This window comes from Takifugu flavidus, chromosome 8 (genome assembly GCF_003711565.1).
Source record: "Takifugu flavidus isolate HTHZ2018 chromosome 8, ASM371156v2, whole genome shotgun sequence".
Taxonomy (NCBI): Eukaryota; Metazoa; Chordata; class Actinopteri; order Tetraodontiformes; family Tetraodontidae; genus Takifugu; species Takifugu flavidus.
Genome location: NC_079527.1, coordinates 7,813,769 through 7,836,114, shown reverse-complemented (window position 1 = coordinate 7,836,114; position 22,346 = coordinate 7,813,769). Strand labels below are relative to the sequence as shown.

Genomic DNA, 22,346 nt, shown 5'->3' with positions numbered 1-22,346 from the left:
CTGCTCGCTTGATAGATCTGACGGGTGTGTGTGTTCCTAGGTAATCTTTTGGAGTACTCCACCCCCAGCAGATCACCAGCACTGATCTACTGTCAGTCTTAATCCCTGGTATCCGTCCCTCCACATGCAGCATCACATCATGCAGGAGGAGGTCATCGTCCTTGTGTGCAGGAGAGAAGCCTGTTGGCAGCGCCTCAATCCGACAGCCCACTGGTGGGGGCTTGGGGCATCAGCGGGAGGCGCCAGCTCTGTGAACTTCACACAGAGACTACATCTCACAGGGGCACTTCTCCAGAGCGCGGCCTAATGAGACGTGCCAGGAACGGCCGTTTGTTTACAGCTCCCACATGATGCTGAAGGCGCTTGTGGGGAGCAGAGGGCATGCTGTGCAGCAGGGAATGAATGAATACGTCTTTGGAGAGCCCTCAGTGAGGATTTGTGTTCATTTTCATGAGGGTGATGGTCATTGTGGTTCCGATGCATCTCACTTCACTGGCACCCTAAACCAGAAATCTGAACGCAGAAACTAAATGAAGCAGAAAGTTGTGGCATTTTGAAGTTAGCGAACTACTGCCACCTAGGGGAGAATAGTGGTGTTGCAGCAACCGACTTAAAATCCCCTCATGCTTCACACACACCAACAATTTATTAAGGAAAGGGTCCATATTTATAAACAGACTCCTTATTGAACATAAGGTAAAATTATTTGCATTATGGTCTGGACTAAAATCCCCCCCCCCAAATACATATACATAATAGCTGAATATCAAAATACTTCAAAAGCCGAACAAAAGGTGCAAATGCCAACTACAAAAAAAAGCACATAGGTTCAGAAAAGCCAGATGATTGATGAATATATAAATACAGTTTAGAGAAATTACACTTAGTGAAAAACAAGGTGAAGGTTGAACGATACTCCTGCTTCAGGATCTAGTACAAGAACACTTATAATCACCCTTTACTTTTTTAACCCACCAGCACAAAGTGGAGGCACAAGGAAAGAAAACCACAGCTAAAGATGGTTTAACTGAAGCGGGTCATCATGTTAAGCCCGTGATCTCGTCATCACCCCGGGACTAAGGAGAGACCCGCTGGACAAGATGCAGGAAGCTGCAAGGTTTCAGGTCCTCCTCGGCGAAGGGCAGGTCGTTCAAGATGCTGTTTTCGATCTCCTCCACATACTCCTGCCGCAGCACTCTCAGGGAGCGTTCCGAATTCCAGGATTCATTAGCAGCTCCTCTGTTATTCCGATGGCGTCCATTGTGCTGACTAATGTTATCGTCGTTTGACACGATGTCATCATCTCCATCGATTCTGCATCCGCTCTGCTGACTCGTGCCATCGCCGCCCGACAGCGATGGGTCGTTTTGAGCATTTCCACGTCGACTTTGCCGACTTGTGTGATAAACTGTTGTGTCCTTGATTGCCGGATTGACGTCTGTTTGAAAATGCCTCGTGTTCCCGGGAGGTTTAAAACCGGCGTCGGTGTTCGTCACGACCTGGGCTGGAATAAAGTTGCTCTGCGTGAGCTCACCGAGCGGCACAGACTCTTCCACTATGGCAGAGACCGTTTTTACAATACTGAGGTTCCACGTGTCTCCAGCTTGCTGTCTGCGTGATTCAGGGACAAGGTCCAAGCTTTGGTCAATGAGGATACAGGTGGACACCGTTTCATTACTTTCCGTGTCCATTTCTTCATCTGACACTTCCGGCTCCATGGACGCTGCCTTGGAGGCTTCTTCACATGAACTGACTGATTCTTTTGCAGGAGACTCAAATATCACCCCTCTGGGAGTAACCGGGTCAATATGTCTGATGCGGGCCTGATGGGTGCAGGTCGATGAGCCCGACTCTCTCAGCATGTATTGTTGGACTGACTCAGGGACAGAGACGGCACGGCGCTTCTTGGTTGGCACTAAGGCAGAGAGGCTTCCAGGAATGTGATTCCCTACAATGGGTACAACAGCGGTGGGTTGCAGCGCAGAGACAAAGTCCTCTAACTCCTGGTAAGACGAGTGATCAGAGTAAGGCACCACGTAAATGTTAGGATGAAAGGAGACCAGGGGCCTGCTGGTGGGCAGGATGGCCAAAGTAGGTTCTTCTGTGTTCCACTGGTGAAACCTAGCAGCACGGATCTCAGACTGCTCCACAACGCGGATACGACCTGCGCCTGGCTCAGTGGTGAAGACATTAGGCAGCCCAAGGGCTTTGAGGGTCTCCATCCTGCCCTCGCTCACCTCGATCCAGGTTTTAAACTCCATGGCCAGATCCACCAGCAGGGTCTCCTTACCCAGAGCGTACAGGCCTGCAAGGTGCCATTAAAACAGAAGTCTTTGTCAAAATCAAGGGGTTAGTGTGGGATTAAACCTTGTGATTAATCTGATTAAAATAGTATCGTTTGACAGCTCTAATAATACCTATGACAACACAGTGAGTTGGGTGCCCGCGGATAATCTCTTTGATTTGTTGAGTGGCGCGCTGCCTGGTGGGAATGGTGCGGTTGGGATCACAGTTGGTGTTGTCCAGGTACAGGACATCTATTGTGATGTTTGTCCTCAGGCACGGCTCACGCAACATAGAGGGAGTATACCTGAAGTCACCTGCAAAAAGACAAGCTTGAGACGTAGAAAAGGCAGGAGATAAAGTTTTGGCTGAGCATTCAAATACAGACCGGTGTAGAGAATAGATCCAAAGTAGCCTTGAAAGAGAAACATGACCGACCCTGGACAGTGGTTGGCATCAATCAGGGTCACCGTCATTGTCTCCTTGCCAATGTCATCCAGAGGCAGCATATATGGCTCATCCAGCTCTAAGGGATGGATCCACTGTTCTTTCACCTGAGCAGAAACACAAATGAGCAACAGAAGCAGCGGCAGGAATGAAAAAGCAAAGATTCAAATGTCACAATGCAAATGTAGTTATACCTAATGTGTTCATAATATTAAGCTGTTTAAAGATGAATGTTTGAACACATGCATGGATTTGTTAATGGACATAAATGACTTGACCCTACAACTAAACTCTCTTTACTATCCAATATCATCAGGCTAACAAAGACCAACCACATGTCCACACAACTCACATTTGTACATGATTTTGCTGCAAAACAAAGATGCAGACGTGGGTGGCGGTTTATTCTTTCTATCTGCTGGTCATCCACAGCAGCCGTATCACTGCTGAAACCCAATCCTGTCTTCCTAGTGCTAACCATTCAGGACAATTAGGGCGAAAGTGCAGGGACTTTAATTGATCGTATTAATTACAGCTGTCATTCCCTAGACTAAAATCTATAAAGTTAAAGATTCCCTGTAGGTGTGGGCAGTAGTTGCACAGATCAGCATGTCTTTGTTGCGACAGCAGGAGCTTCATTGCAGCACACAGGCAGAAATGATGTAAATGGAGGTAAACAATGCACCTCAGACCATCGGTTTGTATTCAGGGGTGTTAAATGAGAATCATCTCACCTTCAGTCTGAGCCGGAGAAGGGTGGCAGTGGTGGGGGAGCAGTAGATGGGCCGGTGGCTCCAGGTGGAGGTCAGCCCCTGCGTGTGGTCGCTGTGCATGTGGGAGAGGAAGAATAACCGTGTTTCCGGACACTTGCGTACATACCAGAAGTCTACGGCCAGCGGGGTTCGAGGGATGACCTTCCCATTGGCTGACATGATGTCTTGTTTTGCCTCGATGGTCCACAACCTCTCCTCCTCACAACGTCTCTTCAGCCTTTATAACCGTTTCTGTGGCACAAATTGGGGGAAATGTGGTTAGATAAGGTTATCAATCGAATAAACGCCGTAGTTGGTATTGCCCAAAAGTATTTGCTCCGTGTTTCTTTACGTGGCCAGATTTGTCTGCCACATTACGCACTTATGTCGCCACGAACATTATTTATCTTGTGCGTCTGCAGAACCGCCATTTCTATTTACAATTTTTACTGGCTTCTTCTTTGGACGGTCAACTTGAACTCTGTGGGAACATTGTCGCCCCCGACCGCCCTATTATGTGAACGTCTTTATATTTCCTTTTTAACGACATTTCGGGGGTTTTGAACCTAGGTATTTACAAAAAAGTTCCTGGATGTTTTATTTTTTTAGAAAACTTCTTTACAACATGTCATTTCACTTCATCCCGTTAATTCTTTAAATTGTTTCAGAAGTATGCTCGTGATTTACAACTGCATCTTCTTCTCTTTGGTTTCTCGGAGTATAATTTCGCTGCACTGCCATCTAGTGGCCAAACAGCATATTCATGCGAAAAGGTGGACGCTAATTAACCACAAGCTTACGCATTTAAAATGAATAAAACAAGAAACTCTAACTAAACGAAATTACACACATTTTCCCCATTTTTGCCAGCATAACGCAATACTTTCTTGAATAACAACAACAAGAAGAACAATTTGCAATTAAAGAGTGACATAAAAGATATCTACAAACACCTGCACTCATTTCAAGGAAAAGACATGTTTCGCCTTGCACTATTTATCTCAAAATAACGAGACTAACCATAGATGAATTACATTTTGATTTGCCTTATTTTTTCTGCCACAGACCTAGAAAATCATAAAATTCTAGACTCAACCTACAGGTAGTGTCAGACTCAAGGCTCTAAGGTTGTTAGGGTCCAGGGTTCCGGATTGTTTTTTCCTGCAGGGGGCGTGGTAGAGCCATCCTCCTGTCACAGACCCCAGTCTGTCTGTAATCTAGCCGACTATTTAAGGACTGGACTCCTGCCTACCAGTGTCGAGTGTATTTTGGTGTTTTTGATTACTTTGGGGTGTTGGTATTTTTGGAATTTTCTCGTGTATTTTGTATCTTGTGTATGGTACGTTTCCCTGCCCGTTCGAGGTGTCCAAGGTTTGAACTTGTGCTTCCCAGTTTTTGCCGTTTTTGTGTTTGTTGAATTAAACCTGGTTTTGGACTTTTCACCATTTAATGTAGTCAGTATATATTTTCATCAGTTGACTCGTTTAGTTTGGATCTCTCCAGAAGGTGGCGCTAAAAGAGCAGAAACAGGCTGAACGCTTTTATGACCGACAAACAAAAGGTATTTATTCAAAGGTTCCACATGTCAAGAAGATTTAATTATTCAATAGGAAACAATCTTTTAATTGGACTATTTTAATAACTATAACAACAAATAAGTGTTATGACATTTCTACACTATCTGACAGTGAAATTACGTATAGGTAACAATATTTTTATATGTAAATAAAAAAATAATAATTACAGTCAAATCAAAAAGCCATTCAGTTGGGTTAGGCTACTAAATAGGGATGTTGCTATGGTGACAGCTCCCTTTGTAGACCCAGTCCCCCAATTGCTTGTGTGTGGTTCACTTTTCAGGATTATACCTGGGGTGGCTGCACAGGCACATTAATCAAACCCTGCTTTGCAGATAATTTGGACATCAACACACACGCATACACAATAAGGAGACTGTAGGAAGTGCACTGGTAGGTGGATTAATCAATGGAAGGCCTTGTTACTGCTCACTCCCTGTGCAGTTGGATAAGTTACACAGCCGGTTGCTCTTTTGCCTACTGTTCGCTGCACAATGTGCACGGCCTCATACAGGCAGAGAACAAACCAACATGATGTTATTCACACTTCCTCCATCATATATTTCATTTCCTTCTTAATACATAAATTGTGAACGTGGCACATCATCCATGCAAGCTTCACTTTTCTGCTACTTTCCAGAATAATATGTATGAAGGGACAATGAAAAGAATCTAAACAGCATGCAGCAGGCCAAAGGTTACTGAGGTCAAGAGGATGAGTGGTTTCCTTCTCTCTGTTGTGCAGAGAGAAGGAAACATGCTGTCAGACAGCAGCTTTGGCGCCACAGAAGCAGATGGTTGCGCAGCCTGCCATCAGCTGCAGCTGTTATTAAAAGTTATCCTGTAACCCCCTGTTTACCTTTCCAGTGTGCTCTACGTGCCGTCATCGCTTTTTTTCTTTACTCAATCTCATGAGCGCTGTGGAAATATTTACCTTGATTTCAGATTACTTTTACTTCCTTAAGTACTCTTATCCTTATCTTATTATCCTGTCTGCATTATATCATCTTTAAGTAAGTTGTGGCGGTTATAAAGTGGCTCCATTGCCTCCATTCCTCTGAGTCAACACATTTGCTCTGTCAGTGGAGGTGGCAGTTTATATTCCCTCTGGGATGTTGCCCTCTTGCTCTACACACTCTCCTGCAGAGATGTTTATTGGCATGTGTGAGATGTCCCTTGGGGATAAGTGGATGCTAAAATGAGCTGGTGAGAAGTCGCGACTGTCGTCTTCCTCACCAGTATCGCTGCATCGCGTCAGTGTCTTTACCCCCCCCCCCCCCCCCCGCGGGCACTATCACGTGTTTTTCTTTTTCTTTCTGTTCATTACAATTCAGCAGTTCAGCGCAAACATTGACAGCAAACTGTTTGATTGTCTGTTTCTAATTTTAACTCAGAGGTGCTGGAGCAACTATTTGCAAGCGGGCTTCGGGTCACGATGTACCGCAACATGCCCTGAGGCGTATGATTACCTGCACACACACACGTGCGCACACGCACACACACGCACAGACGCACACACACACACACACACACAGACGCACACACACACACACGCACAGACGCACACACACACACGCACACACACACACACACATACTCACTTGTGAGTTGATTAGCTGATTAAATTTCTTGGAGTGGTCTGAGTATTATAGCACCCAGTCAGCCTGCTCCCCCCCCTCCCTCCCTCCCAGAGCAGGCTGCATTACGCATAGGAATATGCTGACAGCTTTCTGTCATGGCAACAGCAAAGACTGAGGAATTAAAGGGTCTAATTGTCTTCCTGGGTGGCTTCAAATCTTTGCGAATTCCTCTTCATATCACCGTGGCAGTGGGGTGGAGGTGTGTGTGTGTGTGTGTGTGTGGGGGGTGGGTGGATGGATGGATGGGTGGGTGGGTGGATGGATGGGGGGGGGGGGGGGTGATCCTCCAGCCTTCAAATTACTTTATTGGGCTAAACAAGGCTGTAGAGCCGGATTCGTCCAACCTGTGGGTGAAAACTGAAGAAGCCAATTAATGATGTTTGTTTTTGAGTTAAAACAGAGACACTGTTGCATGGGAGCGGCTAAAACAACAGTACAGCTCTAATAAACACACTGTATTGATTTTGTATGATGTTGTGTTTAAAACGCCATTTCTCGTGACCGCCAGCGTAACCATCCCTGCGGCGCTTTCAGGTTTGATGAGAGGGCTGTTTCTGTTTGCTACGTGTGGAGCTCTTGTTGTCCATCTCCACTGGCGCGGTGTCAACATCCAGATGTGAATGCTTGCTGCTGTCCCCTGTGGAATATTAACAAGTTTATATGCGGTACACATGTATGTGCCATCAGACTTTAGGCTGCTTTCATATCTGTGCAAAGACCAAATGATGATCAGAACACCTTTTTTTCTTCAGTGTTTTCTTTCTGCAAAGCTTCAAACCGCTGATTACCTTAATACTGATCCCCAGGGTCTGTACAGTGTGTGAAAAAGAAAACTGGTGTTTAAACCTCTGCCTCTCACCTTCAGTGTCTTGAATAAACACACACGGACAGGTACGCTAAACCATAATAAAAGACACGGTGAATAATTGATGGTAAAGGCCCCAGAGAAACTGTGCGCAAGGATGCAATATGACTCGCTGCTTCCACGCATGACAAAGTATCCCTGTGATGTGGCGTTCAAGACTCGTGTTTACTGCAGAGCAACCGCTCGATCATTTCCCGACACCACTACTGCACTTGTGAGGCTACGAGCAGCTGTAGCTGCTGCCCTGCACACTAGTCTCATCATTACACACTCACCACAGGGAATAGGCTATTGGTTGTGCGTGTGTTGGTCTGTGTGTGTAGAGGGGTGTCCTTGTAACTGCTACAAACACATCCCCACAAGTTCAAAAGGACTATTTGAGGGTTAAGACTTTGTTCCATAGTTGAGGTTACAAGTGGGTTTAGGTCAGGTTTTGGGGTTAGTTGGGGTGGTTAAGAGCTGGGTAAGGGATTATATCGATGCATGTCCTCACAAAGATAGAAATATGAGGATGTTCCTCTGTGTGTGTGTATGTGTGTGTGTGTGTGTGTGTGTGTGTGTGTGTGTGTGTGTGTGTGTGTGTGTGTGTGTGTGTGTATGTGTGTGTGTGTGTGTGAGCAACTGTCTTTTGTGGTGCCTCATCAGTTGGTGGACAACTGATTCTGACACATTAAGTCAAATTTTCCTGCTACCTGTACCACACACACACACACACACACACAAACACACACAGGGAAGTGAACAGGAGGTGGATTAATCGATGGATGGTCTCGTTACTGCTCACCTCTTGTGCAGAGAGATAAGTCACATGGCTGGTTGCTCTTTAGATGCACACGCATGACCTCATGAACTAGCATGTGTTGCATTTTACAATAGGATTGGGGGGGAAAGGTCATTTTTAGTTGTACGATTATACCTGTTCCATCCCATATTTTTCACGACAGATGTGAAATGACCACAGTAAATGGATGCATCAATGAATGCTCATCCTCTACAGAAGGATCACATTTCTGCTTCGCTCCGACATTATGTGAATGGAGGAAGAGCGCAAAGAGGAGGCTGAGGAGTCTTTCCTGTCATGTTGTTGGGCAGAGAGAAGGAGAGGTGCTGTCAGACGGCACCAATGGTGCTACAGGGGCAGATGGCTGCACAGCCTGTGATCAGCCACCTTTGGACCGTGCTCACGGTGCCATATTCTCCTTAGCTCCACACCTTTCCTGCAGCCATTCCAGTCTTTGTGGATATTACCTAATCTTAATTTATTCATTTCCTGTAAGAGGACTAACCACAGCCATCTCCCTACTAACCCAGTGTTCTCCAACTCAAATTAAATAATTTACCGATTTTCACTCAACAGGGAGGTTTACTCACAAGCTCAGCAGGTAGCTTAAAATGTTTTTGGTGTTTCTTTAAAGTGTTCCTGCCTCGGCAACAGCTCATCATTATCAGTAATCCCCACCTCTGGAGTACCTCTAAACATGGATTAGCAGTAAATTTGAATGGCAGCGGCGCAGAGCGGCTGCAACATGATCAATACATTGTCTCTGCGGCAATCATTTACAGAGTCGCATATTAGGGATGAAATAAAGCCCCACGTCAGCAAGTTTAGACTCCTGTTGGCCAAATCCATGAAACAATCGATGCACGGCGGGAAACCTGCAGGATTAGACGTCTTAATATTCGCTGTAACTAAAGATAGATGAGGAAAATCTGATTTAAAGTTTGTAACTGTCAGGAAAGTGTGTTTTAATATGGATGTTAAAGGCTTCAGATGTTGTGACGATTACAAGTTCATGACTCGATTGTATGCACGCCACTGTTGTCAAGGAGAGGCCCCAGCTGGGATGCACATACCTCGGTTGGCATGACTTCAGCGCCACGGGGTCACAACAAGTTTTCAGTACAGTCAGATCAGCCAAATCACGATCAATGACACAGTTGAAGCACGTTTGGGAAGAAATTAGCAACTATTCTGTAATCAAAGGCCGTGCAGATGTGTGACTGTATTTGTTCACAGTAGTACTGAGCAAGGAGGCAGACATTGAGCGGTTATTAACTATAGACACGGGAGATGTGGCATCTTAGTGTGGTGCTTTCACCTGTCACGCAGCGCTTGCAAGTTTTTGGTGGGTGACTGAAAACTCATTATAATACAGTAATGAGCAGAAAAGTCAGGAACTGCTCCTGTGTCACTCTGCATAACCTATTTTCCAAAAAACTTACTTTCTTTTTTAGTTCAAAAGAAAAGTATTTGAATCTGTTTTGACACGAAAGACCCTTTTATTCTATTTCTCTCCCTTTTTTCCCTGAGGTTGCTGCTCTTGCTCCTTGCATTTCCTCTGACTCCTTGTTTGCCAAAGTAGGCTGTGTTTGTTTCATTTTTTCCAAAGGCTAATATTTTCAAAGCTACCTTTCAGTATCCTTGATGTTTTGTGCTAATTTCTGCATGGATTTATATCCTGGTATACACTTAGATGCAAATGTAGAAATAGATCCTTTCTGCTGATACGCATGAATATTGCATATATCTCCAATTTCCCTCTGCCTGCTCTCCACCGGGCCTTCTGTCCTGCATCGATGCACGTCTGTGTAAGCTGAGGTGAATCAGTTTACATGTGAGGTGCATATAGAGCTGAGTCTGCAGTTTTAAAGGCAACGCATGAAGGTCGTTTCTGTAGTATTCCAATGTTTCATGGACCATGATAAACTCTGAGGGTGTTCTATCTTACGGAAATTCTTAATAGGCACTTAATGCTGATGCTGCAGAGATTTTCTTCTTTTTTTTCCCTCCAGAGTGTCTGTTTATTCTGTGTGTCAGTCCACCTGTCTAGTCATCAAAATTAGCTGGGGCTACTTTGGCCAGTCAGTGACTATACCAGAGTTAAGACATGAAAAACAAACGCTGTGTCCGTACAGTCATTTACTGATCGCTAATCACCACATAATCTTATCACAAGGTTGAGGGGAAACCTGTTTTTTGACACTGATGTTTTAAATGGTTTTATATAGTAACAGAATGAATACAAACCAGGTCGAGGTCATTTCTGGTTAACATTTGTTTTTTCTTTATTAAACAATAAATACAAAACCCTCAGTGGTTTTTGATGTACTAACGTGCCCTTAATAAGGAACTAAATTATTTAGTGATAATTAAGAACACATGTAGCTTCTCTTGTGCAACCACAAAGGATATAGGATATATATATATATATATATATATATATATATATATATATATATATATATATATAATATATATATATATATATATGTGTGTGTGTGTCGGGATATATTACTTAAAACTAAATAGGGTACAGCGATGCTCACTTAAGATTCAGACAGTCCTACATAATTCCCTACATCCGAGTTAGTGCCCTATATAGGGAATAGGATTTATGACACTGCATACATTTTCTGTGTAAGGCTTCATTTATAACAGGTAATGTATGTAGAAAATGGAGAAAAAAAAACACTCAGAATAAGACTGAAGCTTTAATTACTGTCTTTGTTGCTGTGAGTCTGTACATACAGGAGCTGTAAGCAGACACATACAGACACGTTGTTAATTATCTTCCATTTTCTTAAATCAGTCTTTTTAAGCATTTCTTCTCTCTCTCTCTCTCTCTCTCTCTCTCTCTCTCTCTCTCTCTCTCTCTCTCTCTCTCTCTCTCTCTCTGCCATGGAGCTACTGAGTTTTGATTACATTAGCCTGTGTGTCTCATCAGCTGACTGTGTCTTCCTGACTGACAGAAAACATCTCTGACTGCACCTTAAGTAAATGGCCCCCTGGATGAAAAAGCTTATTCCAGTCAAGTTAAGAAGCAGAAGTTCACTCGTATGTGACCGATTTTCAGTAATGAAGTGAAACAGAAAGCCCACATTCGTCTTCATTAACGTCTGGCTCATTGAACATTTAAAAGCCTGGCTTGAACACACAGAGACTACGTGCCATTTAACAGCAATAGCTACAAGACACGAGTGAAGCACACACAAAAGGTGGAGCCGCACACACGCGTTCATTAGCTCCAGGACATTTATTTCTTGCCCCGTGTTCTGACACGGCATGTTTATTTAAATTAAAGGTCACGTACAGCACTACAGGGATCTGTGTCAAGACAACATGCTTGAAATATAATAGAATAATGTAATGCACAGACAGGCAAATTAAGATTTGCGTGCATCCCTATCAAAGATCATTATAATTTATTTGGAGTCATTTGTCAGGCAACACAAGTCCAATTTGCAAGCTCACTTCTCACCTGGTAAAATAAATAGTTTTATGATTTGCAGAGCATTCACGATCCTCATCTTAAAGGCTAATTGGCTAAATGCTTCCCCCCGATCACGCTTGAATGGCCAGACTTTATAGTTGCGTTACAATAAAAAAGTCCACCCTATTTTAGAACTATAACGAACTATAACGTGCAGCAAATGGAAAAAGCCAAATCAGCTAAAAGCCTTGAATACGGCTTCATCTGACTTGCACATAATCGCATCTGCAGTATCCTGACCTACACTCTCGGGCTCAGCGTTCTTTGATGAGGCCGCTCTCCACAAATCATTCAGCAAAACTGCCCTCAGAGATGTTTTGTTTCTTGCTTTCCAGCCAAACTACCTCAGCAAGAACTCACAGTTCCACACCGACCCAAGGATGTAATCAAGACAGCACCTCCTAAAAAAAATCCAAGCGAAATCTCTGTGAGGGGAGGAAATGAAAACACTGAGAGGATAAAGCTGAAAAGTCAACTTAAAAACAGCTGCTTTATTTGTCTTTACTGGAAATATCTATTAAGGTGCATGAGAGGGTATTGCTTAGCAATAACTTATGCACAAAAATAGTGTTTTATTATCCAGATCAGGCAATCATTTATGATCATTTCCTGCTTCACAGGAACCCTTAACAGACTAGTTTCCTTATTTGGCTCTACACAACAGGGATAATTGAATTTATTGCCCCAAAAATAAGAGAAGGAAACAGAATTATGTACTCTCGTCTGCCAGGATAAAAAGGATTTTCTTTCTATCCACTGCTGGCTGACCTTTCAGATAAACAGCCTGTCAGGTTTTAAAGGCTTCATTTTATGTACAAGGAGTGAAATATTAATATCCTCAGAAAGCCCCCTGGAGAGTCCTGCACAAGGCTTAAAATGTTAACAAAAATGTATTTTCTACTGGCTGGGGAAGGCAATTATTGTTCAGAGAAGCTAACACGTTGCTTTTGGTTATTACAGCCATGTCACCGACAAAGACAGCTTTAGTAATTAACAGTGACGCCGTGAAATGTGAAATCCACTGATATCTCCATTCAGGACCCTGAAAGTGCCAGCAGAAAAACTGCTCAGTTCTCAGATTCCCTGTTTTTTTAGTCCACTTGGAACAACCTGTCAGGATGATTGTCGTTTCCGCTGCGCAGGCTTTTCCAAACAGTGGAATAAGCAGCCTATCTTGATCTGCTGCCAACACCTGGCGTGTGCCTCATTCTCAGCAGGCAGGAGAGTTCTCATTACCATTTTATGAACCCCGGCTGGCAGAGAGGGTTTGTCAAAGTGCCTCCAACTCTGCTGGAGTGGAAGTCACTCGAAGCGGGATTGAGTCATTTGCCCCAGAAATTCTACGGATCTTCCCACATCGAGGCTGCAGGGACCAAAATGTCCAGAAGACAATGGAATGACAGAAACAGGCGATGGCCTGGGAGCCCTCATGCAGAACGCTGAGAGAAAAAGTCCCGGTTCTTGTTTTGATGTGCCCGTCCTGTCAGGTATATGTTTATGGTAGCTGCACCACAGCTTCCAATCATCCATCCTACACATAAGGGCTTTGTAGAATGGTATTGACTGCAAGACAAACCAATGACTCGCCTGAAGCGCAGCCTAATTCAAACTGAGCAGCTCATTATTTCCTAAATGATATTCGAGAAGATCAAGATTTCATTGCAACGCCTCCCTGTTTTCTGGGCTGAGTCACTTCAGAGGCAGCCAGTGCATGAAATGTCCTTTGTAAATTACCGGCGGCTTTCAGAATGTTTGGAACAACACGTTTGTTCTCCTGGAAATAAAAGATAAACTCGCTGAACGGGGAGTGACAGGAACAGTTGCAGCACCTCTGCTCTTGTGAAGGGTTGTTAAAGCTTATCTGGGGGAATGCGGCAACCGGATTGCTTCAATGCACTGAGCCATTTCATACTCACACAGCGCAGTTATTCAGCCAAACTTCTCTGACTTCTTTTCTCAGTCACATCCACACAAATTATTCCGCACACGTCGTTCGTACTGCTGATCGTGTTGTAATCACAATTCTAGACAAAACTCCATTTTTACTGGGGTGCGGTTTGATCCATTAGGGAGAGGCGGTGCAGTTAATGTCGCGGACAGACGGGCCCGCGAGGGACGACTGCCATCAGTTCATCGGAAGTCTGCTGCGTTTTAATGGTTTCCTCAGAGCCAGATTTTCTCGTTTGTTGAAGAGTGAGAAACTGCCGACCTTTTATGTTCTGCTCAAAATGATTCTGTAGTTTTAGTGGGTTTATGCATTTTTAAAACGGCTCTCCGGTCTCGCCACACCGCTGAATACTCTCTATTTCTGGAGGGTCAGATGCAGAGACTGAAGAGACGTGGACCTGCCAGCTATTGATTGTTTCTTTCAGAGATGCAATTCGATATCCAGTATTTCCCGACTGTTATGCCAGGCATGAGTAGCCATTCATTATTAATGCAATCCAAAGTACTTGATGTATGGATGTAGTTTGTGTTTGTAGCTGTAAAGGGTTGGAAAGTTTTAGTTCTTCTTGTGCTTGTGCTCCGTTTAGTAAGACAAGCTTACAGCCCAGAGAGCTCCTCAGTACTCTGGTTACTGCGGCCAGCGAAAAGAGACACACAATATAATGGTGTCAGGTAGAACCACAGCTATGCAACACAAGGTTTGACCCAAGGTCAGAGAGACAAAGGAGAGGAAAAGCTGTTGATTTCCATCCTGCCATCATGTCAGGCTTCATGGCGCTACCTTGGAGCATTCAACTGGGAAGAGAAGCCACCTAATGGTTGTTCATATTTTAATATTTTAATATGAACAACCATATTTAAATATGAGCAACCATTTCATAATGGTCTTATACTGAGTGTAACTTTGTCAACATCCTGTTGTCAGTGGTAACATCGGTGTTCAATTGAGCAGCAACAGAGGGTGAAATATAATCCAGTCTTAGAAAAGCCCAGAAATATGTGTCTGAAGGTCATCAGTGTGAGAGACTCTATACTGTTTAGATAAAGAGATGGGAATGAAAGGAAAGACCAGGAGAGGAGGAGATCTGTCGGGGAAACATCACTCAGACAGACAGGTGAAGCCAGAGGAAGTTAGGCGGTGTGTGTCAAACTACACCGAGAGAGAGAGAGACAGAGACAGAGGCAGAGAGCAACAGAGAGAGAGACTGAATGGCAAAAGAAATCTCCGTTGTGCAAAATCTCCTCAGTCCTCTGACTGGTTGTCAGCACTGCGCTGCCATGACTTGAAGGAGGCGCGACCTTTGATTGGTCTCGCTGGGAGACGGAGGTGGAGGCTGTGGCCATGGATACAAAACATCACCCCTCTGAGTAGAGCGCAGCTTGTCAGGAACAGAGGGACAAAGAAAAGCGGGTGCTGGGGGAAAGGAGATTCAAATATTAAAGCCAATTCGTTCTCTCTCTCTTTCCACCCCCGTTTCTGTTAGTGTTGCGTGACGTTTTCCATTTGAAGCGCTCAGACGTCCATTTGTCCACATCATCTATGATTTAGCAGGTCTCTCTCTCCTGGGGGACCTATTTTTATCGCTGTGTACGTCCAACACAAGACCTGGCGAGCTGTGATTTGTTTTTGGATCAAGCGTTGCTTCCAAAGCCAGCTGGACATTCTAATTAAGCTAGTTTGACTCAAAGTCCAGAGCTTTTCTTTCTCGCTGAGCTGCTTTCTGAGTGGAGACAGAAATCAATTATTTCTGGTTGACAAAGGGTTTATCCTCCCACACTGAATCAACAACCTGAGATCACCCATATTTATCTTTGATCTGGAAGGATCAATACAGATACACATAGGTCAATAATGCTAACTGCCTCTGTGAAACCAAAGAACCCAACTAATAGTATCAGGACGTGGTTTGGTTCCTCTTTCATTTATGCCAGTGTGACTCTTCTCTAAGCTATCTCAGTGGGGTTTTCAATGCTGCAAGCTAATTAGCTAACCTTTAATCACCCGCAGGGTTGGATTAAACTGCTGATATTTATCCTGACGGGGACGTGATGTATGTTTAAGGAGTGAAAGGATTAAAGGATTGAAAGGCTCATGCTCTCATCACGAGCTTATTAATGACAAGCAAACAGCAACTGGCATGAAATGACACAACATAGAGGTGAAACCTGTCATCAGCATGAACAGAAGCGCGCCTGGGTGTCACGCCCCTAGCTCAGGACACATCAGCTGATCCTTCATAGAAGACCTTGGCCTGCCTCCATGGATCACCTTACACGTCACATTTGTGGAATTGATTTAGATTCCCTGCACTTCAGTTGGGATTTTGATGATTTCCCGTTTGGCATAAAACAGGTCAAGAGGATTTTCTTTTTCCCTGAGAGGATTTGTGCAGGCGACGCCTCGTGAAAAGAATCGCCTGACCTGAAAAGATGCGGCAGGTTTAGATGAACCTGCTGTAATTTGTGCTTTCTGGCTGTTCAGCAGCATGACAGGCCAGAGGGAATTCAATTAGACGCTATAGATCAAACAAAACTGCCACGTAAAGTCAGAAATTATGCAGCACACTTCCATGAATAGATATGCACTCTTCAGTTATTTAAGTGAAAAAGTTTGAGTCCCAAATTTCCAGATAGTATTAAAGCAAACTAGCCAAAATCAATCTGATCGTGCCTCCCTTCTGTGCCTGGAACATCCCTGAAATACACGTGTGTACGTGATTTTTTTTTCCCTGACCCGAGGGTGCGACGCCGTATAGGAATATTCCAAAAATAGAACACCCCCGTGCAGAAGATTCCATGAAAGCATGACAGTCTGCAGAGGATGGAGGAGAGGGAGAGGCATGAGGAGAAATTTAAATCTTGCATGATTTGCTCGTGACTGCAAATGCAGGAAGTTTAAAACGGGGATACAAGCGTCAGATTCTTCGGGCTGTTGAAACAGCGCAGCGGAAGACAGACGCTCCCATATAGAGCAGGCCTGCGCATACGCGGTGCTTTGTGGAGCGCTGTAGTGTCGTATTTTGTAGTGACACAGGTCATGTGAGTCTTTAGGAGTGCCGGAGGATATAACAATCCCCTCTGTTTAATAATTCAACGCATCATGTGAGGTAGAGCAGGGCCTGAGGTCACAGCTGCACCGTGTGTCAAACAGTTGTGCGCAGGCATAAATATGCAAATGACACAGGAGGAGACACCACCGGCTACTCACACGTCCGCTTTGGGAATCAGTCGGCAGATTTTCGGCGGCGAGAATTGACGATTATTGGTCGGAGCAGCACACAGTGGCGATGAACAGTGTCAGTGGTCTGAAGAGCCCACAGAGAAGCAACCAGGAGCTGACGAATTGCTTTGGGAACAAATAATGTTGGTAGACTGACCACTGCATATTTTCTAAAATATTTAATCACATATTTAGTCTTTTTTCTCTGCAAGGCTCCCGTTCTGTCAAACATGAAACACCTTTTAAGTGACCGTCTTGATTTCTTTTTTTTAAATATTTTGCGCTTGGCCATCTGTTTTTTGCTCACGTACCAAAAACAAAAGCTTTTCCCCGGAGGACCGTGTCAATTTCACACTTTATCGACTTTTGCAGCGTTATTGAGTCTGTGTGCTGCTGCATTTATCAACTTGGAATGTTCAAAACGAACATGTTTGCAGCGGTTCCAGCCGTGGACCGTACACCTTCATTTAAAAAACAATTGAAGTCAAGAGGAGAGGAAAATGCTCAGGAAAAACCCACCTCCTCCCAAAAGCCTTCAAATACAATGATTCTCCATCCGTTTCCATAGAAACAAATATGGATTCCCATAAGGATGCTGGAAAATGATGGAACTGCCTATATCAGTACGGCAGGAATATATCTGTGCCTGAACAAAGCATTTAATCAAGAGCTTCAGCACAGCTGTCACGTCCCTGTGGGGGTCACGGGGTCAAGAAGTAATCCGGGTGAATTCTAAGCAGCGTGCACAGTCTCGGCGCCATAGAAACGTGCACATGTTAACACCACCAAAAGTCAGGAAGACTTTCCCGCCAGTGGACATAAAGAAGGTCCTTGATTGATTGAACCGCGACCTCTGAACGACCTCTTAGGTCCCTCGATGGTCTGCGTGCTGCGGTGCGCCGAAGGCCGCCTCATTTCCTCACACCGGCTCAGACCAGAAATTAAAGGCTCCCTCAGCTGAATCTTCACATCACATCGGCCTCAGTCCTCATATTCATGAGCAGACCTGCAGTTGTAGTTTTCATGCACACGCTCACACGCACGAGCTCACGTGCACGCACATGCGCACCCATGGGGATAATCTCTGCCTTGCCTGCGGTTGTTTCCACCATTTGCCGTATTGCTCTTGGATTGAAATGGCAGGTGGACGTGGTATGTGGGGATTTCGCCGTCATTAAATTATCAGAGCGCCACTGAGACCTGAGTCGGTTCTAAAAAAAATAAATCAGCAGAGGAGGTTTTTAAAGCAAATTTCCACTCTCTCTCTCTTCGGGGGGAAGTTGTGAAACTGCTATAGGAAAAAAAAAAGGCAGGAAATAAATGTGTTCTCGTGAAAAGCCATTTGCAGCCAACTATTATTGCTCCTTCTGGCTCACGCTGTTGTTTATTGCCAAATACAGTTATATTTTATATTTTATACTTTCTCTGGCAATCTTAATAGAAAGACTGGAAAGACTATGGCTTTGAGAAGCGGCTGCGTGTGTGTTTTGACAGGGATAAATCACACACCGTTTACATCGCACGATCTCCCCGTGTTCTTTGTAGTGACAGATTTTATCAGCAAAGGCGAAGGCAGCCAAATACAGCAGACGCCATCCTCCTCCCCATGTTTACACATTGTCCTGGATAATTCAAATGCTTCAGAAATGTCAGCTTCATCTTTGAGGTAGATGATTCCAGAGAGAGAGAGACGGTGAAGGAGGAAACTCTGCTGTTCGAATTAAAGCTGATGGATGCCGGCGAATAGGAAATGTGAAAGCAGCTGTACGACAAATGAATCTGGAAGCAAGTGGCAAAGGGAAAAAACAACAGTTTATCTGGGAGAATTTTGACTATGAAAGCTGTTTTATTTTGGCTGAATTTCTTCTTGAATCACTTAAACCAAATAAACATTCCAAATTTTTTATGATGAACATTATTTGTGCATCATGTCACACTGAGATGATCTGAATAAATGAGCAGCAGCATCAACAATATGCCGAATGACACTCTGAGTCTGAGTACATTTGTGAGCGTTGGCATTGAATTGAATTCACGCTGTTTCCTCGGCTGCTGACGAATTGGCCTTGATATTAAATTCTTTCTTTGCAACTCTGGATTTCGACGGCCTCCAAAATTAGGGAGGAAACATCAAAGCAGCTGAAGCTGCAGCTCCGCGGAGAGCCCAAACTACACATTTGACCTAGTTTTCCTTGCAGTGAGATGCGCTGACAACAGCCAGCACTAAAAAGACGTGCCGGAACATTAAAAACGCACGAGGCCACTTCAAATCTTGTTTTATTCGTGTTCGACCTGACCAGAGGGTTGTCATTAGTCGACACATGTTCCACCTCTCCTACCATTCTTTCTCTACCCTGTCTAACCTATTATTCACTTATACTTCCTCTCTGTGTGTCTGTGTCTCCTTTGTTTTCAAAGCGGAATCAGGCTGACATGTTTTGAAAGAGATGATTTCGCTTTCTGCTCCCATTCTGCTTTGTTCCTCCCTGTATCAGTGAAAACATCTAATTGTAGTTTGTCATCATCATCTAAATCATCTAATTATCATTCAAATCATTCATGCACTGCATGCAATCAACCTCCCTAACTATCACCTTCTTTTGGGTAAATTGGCAATTTGCAATCAACTAAAAAAAAATTACAGTGCTTCAACACAACGGAGCGTGACACTAGCGCTACCGTACGCGCTGCCTTTAAAGAAACTAGTTATTGTCATGCAGCAGTTCCAGGAGCACAAGAGCACTGAGAAAAGACATTGGATATTCCCCTTCATCTGATCAATTCAGCAGATGCCTTCTGTTACCGAGCAGAAAATTGAGACTAACCATAAATCTTCTCTACATTGTTAGCATCGGCTAACGGAGCCATTGCTAGCCAGCTCAAGTGTTATCAGCAATCCGGCACGCAGAGCAGCATCCCATAATGCCTGCAAATCCGCCTGCATGAACATAAGATGTGTCTCACACACACACACGTACACACACACACACACACACACACACACACACACACAACACACACACACACACACACACACGTGTGCGTGTCCACACACAGAATCGGTTTTTGTTTTCCTATCAGTGCTTATGAGTTTCATTATCATGCCCTCTTGTCATTTCAGTGTCAATGAATTCTGACATTTTAATTCCTTCGTGTGGTAATACAGCCAGAATTCCAGCAAACAAACACATAAAGGAGGGATAATTGCTTGTTTCAACAAGTCTGAGCCGTGCAGAGTGTGCAGAGTTCGCTGAAGCTCTGACTCACTTCCCAGATGCTATCAGCTGCTTTTCCTTTATCAGGAAGGGGAATTTCTGTTTTCGCTATTTTTCAAAAATGCTTGTTTTTAAAAACCCTTTGAGCTGATGTCTTTTTATTTTTACTCCACTAATTTTAAAGGATGGGCTGGTGGCAACATTCCAACCTCTGACAGGGACCATCTTATTGTTTTGGCTTACAGGCTCTGTCGTACTTGTGGTATAGATCTTCCAAAACAGCTATTTTAAACATTATGGAGGAGTTGCTCCATATTGTGTTAAACAAGCAATAATGCTGTAAGATTCTGTGCAATCACAGCTCCAAAGGTTGCTTATACTGTCACTCCCTGTGGCCGCATGAGGCTGGAACGCCCAGGCCCCTGCTTACGACTGGCACTAATTTTCATACAAACAGTTTATAGAACATTCACGATCAGAAGAACCCAAGAGAATAATCCTTTCCTGTTTAACTTCACTAAAATCTACCTCGCGTCACTGCTACAGCTAAATCAAACATTTAAAAAAGATTATCTGTCTGGTGCAAACCTGAACCAACACAATGTTCAATTGTTCAATCACCTTTTACATGTTTGTTGTCACCATTTTTTTCTGGGCTTGTTTGACTGTTCAGAGGACACAGAAGACTTCCTGAGAGCAGTGTGTTGTCTCTTATTCGCCATGGTGAGGGCAGCTTATCCATTTTATGTTTGTTTTTTTCTTTTCTCACCAAACGGTTCCTCGTAAAAATCCCCAGCCAGGTTTAAAACAGCTAAACAGTTTTCCTTGAGGGCCCCCTGGAGAATAGGATGACATTGCAGGTCTTTAGCAGTCTCCACGGTCTCCCTTATTCCTCCACCCAGATCGCCGCGTGTTGCTGGGTGGCAAAGTTGGTTTTGGAGGCAGATCAGCAGCGAGACTCAGGGGAGGACATGGATTTGTGAGGCTGTCATATTGGAATACGGACGTGACTGGGTGCATGTTTCATCATCCAGGCAGCAGAAGCATTCACATAAATTGTTTTTTGTCAGAGCTGAGAGGTTGACGCGCTTTACGAGGTGCGAGGGCGTCACATCGTGTAGCACGTCTCCCTGTCATTTATCTCAACTAGACTGACTGAAGAGGTGGGATTAAAGCCCGCCAACCTCACAACCACCGCACGTCACAAATAACTCACGATCACGGGCCTTAGAGGAGCCGAATATCTAATCCTTGCTTCGTCAAGAGAGCAGAACTGGAGTGTAGAATCTGCCTGGGAACATGGAAGCACATTGCACTTGACTGGTCAGACATCCCCAAGCAGCCAAATCTGACAAATGTTAAGCGAAGCATCCCAGAACCCACATTTCAGGAGCTGACCAGCCATCACAGAACTTCGAGCCTGTTAAAATGGATTCAACACAGGCTTTAATGGGAAGCAGTGTCAAGCTGCTGGGAATGTTTTACAGCTCATGCAAACTGTCCGGCTGCTGTCGTGACTGAGAAAACACGGACAGCAGCACAATCTGGGAAGAGGTTCCGCTCTGTGGGGTTCCAGCGCTCAGACAACATGTCAGTCACACACTCAGCATCTAAAAATCAGATAATGATAAGGAATGAATCTGTTGCATCCTGAAGAACAGAGAATCTCATCAATTTAGACAATTTAATTCAGGGCGTGCTGCAATTTAGACAATTTAATTCAGGGCGTGCTGCTCTAAATTGAGGTGTGGGAAACTGTCATTGGTGCAGAATAAATTGTAAAAGTGCAGGGAGGAGGCGGAAATGCCGCCTGAAGTCTTAAGTGAAAGTGAACCCGTGTTGGATTATTGGCCATCATCAGTCTAAGTGTGTTAGCACACAACATTTGGCCTGCGAGGATTGACTTCTCATCCATTACCCCCACACAGGCGCTCATTAAAATGTCACAAGTGGCTGCGATGCCAGTCGCTGGGAGCAGACCAGATGGCTGTTTTTCCTTCCTTGGTGGATATTGGCTGACCTGTAGCCTCTCACAGACAGAAACGCTCTACACCTGTTCTCTCGGCCCTTTATCACACACTCTTTTTTTAATTTGAGGCTTTGCCTATTTCTGTTAGCTAGAATCCAAA

At 44.3% G+C, this 22,346-nt stretch overlaps 1 protein-coding gene across 6 annotated transcripts; it reads right to left on the bottom strand.

Moving 5' to 3' along the window:
- Nucleotides 1–624: 624 nt before the first annotated feature.
- Nucleotides 625–3,963, bottom strand: dclre1b (DNA cross-link repair 1B). 6 transcript variants are annotated; one of them, XM_057041097.1, is made up of 6 exons: nt 3,865–3,963; nt 3,661–3,734; nt 3,465–3,555; nt 2,672–2,837; nt 2,418–2,600; nt 625–2,305 (listed from the first exon to the last, which is right to left on the bottom strand). In XM_057041097.1, the coding sequence occupies exons 4-6, from the start codon at nt 2,790–2,792 to the stop codon at nt 1,077–1,079; spliced, it is 1,533 nt and encodes a 510-aa protein (XP_056897077.1). In that variant the 5' UTR covers nt 2,793–2,837; nt 3,465–3,555; nt 3,661–3,734; nt 3,865–3,963; the 3' UTR covers nt 625–1,076. The 6 variants fall into 6 exon arrangements, with proteins under 6 accessions (XP_056897077.1, XP_056897075.1, XP_056897076.1 ...); XM_057041095.1 differs by having other exon boundaries at nt 3,465–3,734; XM_057041096.1 differs by having other exon boundaries at nt 3,661–3,917.
- Between the last annotated feature and the right edge of the window lie 18,383 nt (nt 3,964–22,346).

Coding starts and splice junctions, on each gene's coding strand:
- dclre1b (XM_057041095.1), bottom strand. CDS start 3,662: ATGTCAGCCAATGGGAAGGTCATCCCTCGAACCCCGCTGGCCGTAGAC. Junction 2,838..3,464: donor TTCTCCGGCTCAGACTGAAG/GTGAGATGATTC, acceptor GTTTCTGCTCAG/GTGAAAGAACAGTGGATCCA. Junction 2,306..2,417: donor AACTCACTGTGTTGTCATAG/GTATTATTAGAG, acceptor GGCACCTTGCAG/GCCTGTACGCTCTGGGTAAG.